Source organism: Lipotes vexillifer, unplaced genomic scaffold (assembly GCF_000442215.2).
Source record: "Lipotes vexillifer unplaced genomic scaffold, Lipotes_vexillifer_v1.1 scaffold469, whole genome shotgun sequence".
NCBI lineage: Eukaryota > Metazoa > Chordata > Mammalia > Artiodactyla > Lipotidae > Lipotes > Lipotes vexillifer.
The window spans coordinates 3333017-3341118 of NW_006788006.1; the positions used below are offsets into that span (position 1 = coordinate 3333017).

The 8102-nt window shown below is 58.5% G+C and overlaps 1 protein-coding gene across 1 annotated transcript in view; it reads right to left on the minus strand.

Annotated features, from left to right (window-relative positions):
• Nucleotides 1-423: 423 nt before the first annotated feature.
• Nucleotides 424-8102, minus strand: part of CRLF1 (cytokine receptor like factor 1) — a 17227-nt gene continuing 9548 nt past the window's right edge. Inside the window, exons 8-15 of the mRNA XM_007461109.1 lie at nucleotides 5839-6120; nucleotides 5373-5502; nucleotides 5035-5204; nucleotides 3856-4013; nucleotides 3549-3717; nucleotides 1437-1624; nucleotides 1281-1323; nucleotides 424-762 (exon numbers count right to left, since the gene is read on the minus strand). Coding sequence (XP_007461171.1) covers nucleotides 749-762; nucleotides 1281-1323; nucleotides 1437-1624; nucleotides 3549-3717; nucleotides 3856-4013; nucleotides 5035-5204; nucleotides 5373-5502; nucleotides 5839-6120 — 1154 coding nt within the window. The 3' untranslated portion in view covers nucleotides 424-748. The remainder of the gene's footprint in view (nucleotides 763-1280; nucleotides 1324-1436; nucleotides 1625-3548; nucleotides 3718-3855; nucleotides 4014-5034; nucleotides 5205-5372; nucleotides 5503-5838; nucleotides 6121-8102) is intronic.

Here is an 8102-nt window from a genome sequence, read left to right on the forward strand (position 1 = left end):
AATCTGCCGAGTGATGGTGGCTCCCCAGGGACAAGCCAAAGGAGATGGGAAGTGGGGTATACAGCGCTCTGCCCTGACTGCCAGCTGGCTGGGGTCATGCCCCACCGGACCACTGACCCTCTTCAAGTTCGCCTCACCTCTCATAATAAAGAACCTAAAGAACCTTTCGTCTGCAGCTGCTCCACTGTCTCTCTGTGCTGGGGTGGGATCCCACAAAGCCAGGGATGGCAGGTGCAAGATTCCCCCACTCCATGAGTGTAAAAACTCTGGTGTTTTGAATCACACTCTCCAAGGAGTTTGGAACCAGATATTTCAGATCATGGAGAGAGTCAGAAATTCTGGGAGGTCAAGATTCCCATCCCAAAGGGTCATCAGGATTCCTCGTCAGCCCCCACCCTAGGCCACTCTAGCCCCAAACTCACCTTCACAGTCAAGGCACCTAAATAGTTTGTTTATTTAAAAAGACTCTTTGGAGTGGTCCTGGGTAGCGGGGAGTAATGACCCTTTTTCACCCCCAGCCCTGGCAGGCGTTTTGGGAAGCTCAGCCCCCCTCACACACATTCCCCCCACTGGGGTGCACCTCACGTGGAGGCCAGAGCTGTTGTGGCCCTCGGAGCTCAGAGTGCTCACCCCAGCTGCTGCCGAGAGGGCTGGGGCACCCTGAGGTGAGGGTACAGAGGTGGCCCCCAGTCTGGGGGTGGCCCCTGGGTCTCCATGCAGCAGGGAGGGCAGCCCCAGCCTCTAGAGCTTATCTGGCAGGACCTGCAGGCAGAGGGGAAGCCAGGCTTAGCAAGGAGCCTGGGAGGGGCCAGGAGCACAGAGCAAATGAGGAGGCCCCAGTTCAGGTCCTGGTCCCACCACTTTCAGCCGGGTGACCTTGGGTAGGCTTTTGCCCCTCTCTAGGCACCGGTTTTCCCATCTGAAAAGTAATATCTATCTATTCCATGGGGTGTCCTGCAGGTAATGTGCTTGGCACAGGGCCGGTATGCAGTAGGCGCTCATATGCTACCGGGTGGCTATGTGCATTCATCCCTGAGGATGACATTCCCCTCTGGACATTTTAAAGGGGTCTGGATGCTCTTACCAGACTAAGGGCTACAGGGGCAGGCACACAGTAGGTGTTAAAGTAAATGCTGATAAGAGAAACGTAAATGCTGATAAGAGATGGAGGAAGGGATTGCACCTCAGTAACTAGGGCTGAGGGTGGAGGGCCCGTGGCCTACGGCCACCAGGAGGGGCCCTTGTCTCCCTGCCTGCGCACCCACCTGGGCCCCCCTTACCTCTCGCCGCGCCCCGTCTGCCCGAGGACAGGATCCCCTCGTCCTGTGCTTGGAAGGAAGGAGGCAGTGTCTGAGGGCTGAGGACCTACCTCCCCAGCCCGTTTACCCCCCTGGCCCCACCCCTCCACCTCTCGCCCGGGCGTCCCTCCTTCCTACCTGGTTGCGGGTCTTATGTGACTTCTGCATCCAGGCTCGCCACTGGTCATAGAGGCGGAAGCTGAGGTTCGAGCAGTACGCGTGCTTCTTGAGCCAGCCCAGAAACTGCTTGAGCTCGCGTCGCACCGGCCCCGAGCTCGGCTCGCCGCCCCGCGGCTCGCACGCCCCGCCGCCCGGGCCCGGGCGCTCTAACGGGGGCGGAGAGGCAGCGTCAGGGCGCGCCCGGCAGAGGGCGCGCGCGGGCAGGAGAGGGATGTTCCCTTAGGGCACCTCCCTCCCTGTTTCTACGGGACCCGATCCTCCCCACGGCCCAGCCCAGCACTGCAGCCCAGCTGCGCCCCCAAGGAGATTGGGGGCAGGGGAAGGAAGGGGCTCCTCCTCCACATCCCCTCTAGGAACCCGATTCCCGTGGCCTGAGCCAGGTGTGAGTGGAAGGGGGCGGGGGGAGGAGAGAGAGGCCAGGGCCAAAGGGATGAGAAGCAGACAGAGCAGGGGGCAGTGGAAGGAAGAGAGAGACGCTGATGAGAAAGAGCTGGAGAGAGAGAGACAGAGACTGAGCGATGGAGGCAAGGAGAGACAGATAGAGGGAGAGAGAAAGCAATGAGAGACAGCCAAGGAGATGCAGAGGCTCGAGAGATGGAGAGCCAGAGCAGGGAGGGACAGAGACACTGGGGGTGTAGGGACGCAGAAACCAAGAAAGGCAGAAAGATAGAAACAGAGAAAGAGAGTGAGTGACAGAGAGATGAAGGGAGACAGAGAATTCGAGGTGGCTCTGAGGGGGAGGGGCAAGCCCCCAGGACAGGCCTGAGAGTACAGCCCGTTGGATGGGGAGTGGGCCAGGAGGGCCAGGTGGGAGGCAGGCCTGTCGGTCCAGTCGCTGGCCGCAGCAAGCCCTGAGCAGGCTGGCGGATAAGGACATCGGCCTCACGTCATAAATAACGCCGGGGACCCGCTGACAGGCCCTGGCACAGCCCCGGCCCCCACCGCCCCTGCCGGCTTCCCCTCGCCTCCCCAGCCTCCCCAGCGGACACAGCCGCCTGCTGGCTCACGTGCAAGAATCACAGGTGCTGGGCACGAGCAGGGGCCAAGGCTCAGGCCCCTCCCAGCTGTGCTAGTTCCCGCCCACCGCCGAACCTGGAGGGGCCCGGGATGGGGTCTGGGGAACTGGCTGGAGCCCTGCTCTGCCACTCCCTGACTCTGGGATCCTCTCTGGGCCTTGGTTTCCCCATCACCCCAGGAGCATGAGCCAGGACTTCAAGGGAACTGAGTTCAGATCCCTGTGTGACCTTGGGGCCTTGGTGTCCTCATCTCAGAAAAGGGGCCCTCCCTTAGGTGAAACCACTGGGGGAGCAGGGGATGGGAGTCTCAGTAACTATCACTTGCAAACACTTGGGTGGCACCCACCATGAGAGCACTTTCCATGGGTTATCTCTCATCTAACCCTCACAGTAGCCTGAGGCAGGCATGATTATCATCCCCACTTTCCAGATAGGGAAGCTGAGGCCAGATGTACCAAATAAGATTTCATACCATTTCACAAAGGAGAGAAGGGAGGTCCATGGGCTTAGATAAACCCCCCCCACCCCGCCCCGGACCCGCAAAGGGAATCAGACCCAGCTCCTGATCATCCCATCCCGCTGCCTTTAACAGAAGGGGAAATCAAAGCCAGTCATAGGGAGAGTTGGCAGCCCATCGTCTTAGAAGCAGGGGTCTCAAACTCACTTGCCCTTAGGGGCTGGGGAAGGGGTACATGTGGGTGAAACAGGCCAGGTGGGGATGGCACAACTGAAAGAGTAAGGGCCCTGACTTAAGGGGCAGCCTCTGCTGATGGGGGCTGTGGAGTAACTCTGGCTGTGTCCTATAACATTTTCTAGACAATTTTTCTAGGGAATCTAGGATATTTGTGTTCAAACTTATTGTTTTTAAAAGTCTGCCAGTAGGTCAAACTTTTTTTTTCCAAATGACAGGCCAAGAAAATAGATCCAAGGGCCACAATTGGCCCCCGGGGCCAAGAGTTTGAGACCTCTGCTCTCTTGAAGGAAACAAGGAAACAGAGGCCCAGACTGGTTTGGGGCTGGTCCCAGGACCACCCAGCCCTGTTGGGGTGCTCACCGCTTCGGGGGGTGGAGGCAGCCGTGGGGTGGCTCCATTCGCTCCAGATCCCTGCCTTCTTGGAGCCATAGATGCCAAAGGGGTTGCAGCGCACTTGCACGAAGTAGACGGTGCCTGGCTTAAGGCCTGCCAGGCGGCAGGAGGTCTGGTTGCTCACGTCGTCCACCACCTGGGCAGAAAGGGCAGGGTCAGAGGTCGTCCACCACCTGGGCGGCAAGGGCAGGGTCAGAGGCAGGCGGGGGCAGCTTGGGGTGGGGAGGGGCGAGAGGAGGAGGGAGGAGCGGAACTGGGGAGTGGATGCGGGCACCTTCCAATCCACGCTGTCCTCCACTCGGTAGCGGATCTGGTACTTGGCTTGGAAGAGGAAGTCCTTGAGGGCAGGCGGTGAAACCCAGCGCACGCTCAGCTGGTCCTCCAGGCCCCCTACGCGGCTCACATGCACTTCTGGCGGGGGGTCGGTGGTCACTAGAGGGGCGGGGCGGGGCTTAGTCACCGGGCTCTCTTTGGACCTGGCTGGTCCCTGTCTGGGTCCAAATACCAGGGAACGTGGCTTAGATGGCACCTGCCTCCGTTCTCCCCTCTCCCCCCTTCAGGATGGGTGGATTACATTAGATAACATTCAGGAAACACTCAGCACCTAGAAGCACTCAATTAATGTTAGCTGTTAGCACCATTATTATCTGTGACAGGAGAAACATAATCCTATCTTCAGGGAACTATGTAAAAAGCAGACACTGCCTGGATGATGATATTATTATTATTATGCCCAGGAGACCAGGGAGCCCTCGGGCTGCCAGACTCCTGGGAAGCTCCCCCGACCCCCCCCACTGCCCACCTCCTGCTCTTTCCAACTTCACAAAGGTCCTCAACGCGACGGCTTTGCTTGGTGCAAAGGGACAACTGAAGCTTAGAACATGCCCACTGCAGCTTCAGGACTTAAGGAAGCAAAGTGGGAAGCAGGAGGACGGAGTCACTGCAACACTTCTGAGGAACCTTCTGGGAGCCCTTTGGGCAGCAGGAAGGGCTGGCCTCTTCCCCTGAGGCCTTGGTGAGGGGCCGAAAGGGTTAAGGCACAGGCCTGCTTGGGGCTGAGAAACACCCTAATTAGATTAGGCCCAATTCTGCTCGCAGATCATCCATTTCCTGCCTCTCGCCTGCACGCCCCCCCCAGCTACAGGCTGCTGCTTCCTGGGGTGCCTCCAGACCTGGGAGCCCCCCCCTCCCAGCTCCCCGGGGGGCCCCCCTCAGCACACCTGGGCTGCTGAGGGGGAGGCAGCCAGGCCAGGTGTTCTCCACAGAGTAGGGGTATCCTGGCTGCTTCAGGGGGCTGGGGACAGACGGGTGGATGCCTAGCTTCTCCCCAACCCAACCAGCAGCGCAGACCTCAGCTGAGCTGCAGTGTGGCTGGGCTGGTGGGGGCCAAGGGGGAGGGGGTGGATCCCAGGTGGGCCAGGTTGGCCTTGTGGGGTGCGGGGGGAGGGCTCACCCACATCCAGGATGTCCAGTGTCAGCACATCAGAGCGGGCCGAGCCCAGCCGGTTGGTGGCCTCCACCCAGATCTCATAGGGTGTGAAGAGAGCCAGGTCCTTGGGGATGTGGCAAGAGTGAGGTCCCACCGTGTGGTATTCCTCACATGTGTTGTCCTGCCCATACCACCTGCAGGGGCAGGAGGGGAGGAGGACATGTGAGGGTCCCTTTGGGCCCCCAACCCTCCCCCCCAGCAGCCCCGGAGTGCAAAGAGGACACCAGAGCTCCGAGAGGGAAGGCTTGGCCAAGGCCACACAGCCAGGCTGGAACACACGTCACCCGAGGGCCACCACCAACCTCAGCTTGTACTTGAGGGAGTAGTTGGTGTGGAGGAAGGTTTCCCCGTGGGCCCCCGGCGTCCAGCGGCATGTCAGGTCCTTCATGTTCTTGGATGAGCAGCTGATGTTGAAGGGTTTCTCTGGGGGCACTGGGGAAGGGGGGTGCAGGGGCTGAGGGTCTGGACCAGCCGCGGACAGGTGGAAGGGGGAGTTGCTGGCTGCCAGCTGGGGCCCCCACCTTGGAGCGGAAGGAGGATGGACAGAGCAGATGTTGGCGGGGCCACCTGCGTGGCTCTCTTGAGGATGGTCTCGTGGGGGGGTTGGTCTCCAGGCTCTCATTCCCACCCTAGTGGCCTGTACCTCTCAACTTATGCCAGTATACCCATTGTTCAGCCCCAGACCAGAGGACCCATGATTCATGCCCCTCTCCAGAGGGAGATGTTGCCCCCAAGAGCTACCCCTAGGTGTCCTGGGGTCCCACTTACGGCCAACATAGAGGCAGGAGCCGGCTAGGATGCTGCCGTCACGGGCGTGGCACACGAGGTTGTCCCCCGACTGCTGCCTGGATCCGTTGAGGTTGGCCAGGGCAAGGGCTAGAGTGGAGGCGTTGAGCATTCGGGACAGCTCAGGGGGCAGGCGGTGCCCGTTGAGGGTCCAGTAGAGGCCCTCGGCGGTGGCCCCTGGTGGGTCCCCGTGCACTGAGCACGTGGCCTGCAGGGAGGAGCCGATGAGGAGCGTGGGGTCCTGGGGACTGATCACAGCCGTGTCTGGGGTCAGAGAGGAGCACCTGTCAGGCCTGGGATGGAGCTTCCCTGAGCATCCCCCACCATCCTAGGTCCTCCAAGACTCACGGTAGTCCTGCAAAGGAGCTTTATATGATTGTCCCCATTTTACAGAGAAGGAAACTGAGGCTCTATTAGGTCAAGTGACAAACCCAAGGTTGGTGGTAAAGCCAAGCTTCAGCCCCAGGACTGTCTGATTCCACAACTCAGGTCCTCCCAAAGCACTTCCTCACTGACTTGCTCAGGGCTTTCTGAGTGGTTACAAACCTCACTCAGATCCAAGTGCCTCTTGCTTTGCACATACTTCTGACAACCACCACACTCTGCTTTTTTTTTTTTTTCATTTTATTTTTGACAATTAGAAGTAACAGATTGTGTGTTCTTTCTTTTCTATCCCCAGAACCTCACACATGTGTCTCTGTGGGGAGGAAGGGACTTCTAAAAAGGGGTGCCCTGACCCCTACTAGAATCCTGCTCATTTTATGGATGAAAAAAAAACAAGGCTCTGAGAGATTGAGTCCTTTGCCTAAGGTCACCAAATAGAAGGGCACACTATTTAAACCTATATTTGTCAGTCTCTGCGCTGCCGCTGGAACTGAAAGTGACTGTGGCAAGCTCTAGGCTCCCCACCCCCATCCAAAGGGACTTGCCATCATCATGCTTTCCCTCGATTCAGTTTTCCTAACCTGCAAAATGGGAACAAGAAAACTCACGGTCCTCAGGGCCATTGGGAAGATCAGATGGCAAGTGACTTCCTAAACTGGGTTGTGTGTTAATTGGGTGCTGGGCACAGGGGCCTCTGGGATGCCGTGGTTGATGCCTTTCCTCCTGCCTGCCACTGGAGAAGCCTTCTAGTCCAAAGATTAGAACTTAGGAGAGACCTGTTTTTATCCAAGGGGAAACCAAGGCACAGAAGAGGGGGAGGGGATGCACAGTTCAAGCCCCTGATGCCCCTCTGAGTCTCAGTCTCCCCACCTGGGAAGTGGGCATCATGGTATCAGCCACATGAGATTGTTTGAGAGGAGTGAAAATATTGTCTTAAGGACAACCCTATGGGATCTTTAAGCCAGGCTGAGCTGGGTTCGAATGCCCCCAGCTCACTCTGGAGGTTAACCCAGTTCTTTTACTTCTCTGAGACTTTGGGAAGGGGCCTCTCCCTCCACTAAGAGTGGTAGTGAGGACTCATTCACCCATTTGTTCATTCATTCATTCAAGGAGCACCTACAGTGTGCCAGGCCCTGAGGGCACAATGGTGACCAAGATACCCAAAATTCATGCCCTTTTGGGCCTTGAATCCAAGGGAGCAGTAGGAAAAAGAACAAATAAATGTCTAGGAGAACAAGTAAGGGAGAAAATAAAGCACGAATCAGTGGTGGCAGCTAAACGGCCCCAGAGGCCTGTCTGGGGAGGTGGCATTTGAGCTGAGATGTGAATAAAGTGAAAGAAGTAGCCATGAAAACACACAGAAGGGCGTCCAGGCAGTGGGAGCGGCAAGTGCAAAGATACTGGGGGGCAGGGGTGCTAGGAAATGAGGTCTGGGAGGTTAGCAGGGGGCCAGACCTGCAGGGAGGAGTTATTCCAGGGTTCTGAGCAAGGGAGGGATTTATATTTTAAAAGGATCACTGGGCAGCTGTAAGAAGGGACTGCAGGGGGGCAGAGAGGCAGGGGCAGCCCAGCTTCCCTGGCAGCCAAGGACAGGATGATCCTGGTTTCCCTGGGAGGCCCCTAAATGCCAGTGGCTGCCCTGTGCTGGCTCTCACTGCCCCAAATGGGCGAGATGGGGTGGACACAGTTCCCGGGGCCAGCCCTGACGATTTTCCGGGGCAAACTTGGCTTGAGGGCCATGTCTTGCTGGAGCCTGGGATCGCAGTTGCGTTTGGGGCTTGGCCCAGGGCTCGCCGGAGGTCTCAGCGTCCGTGCGAAGGAGCCGGCTGTGCCGGCCAGAGCCGAGGAGGCGGGGGCGGCGG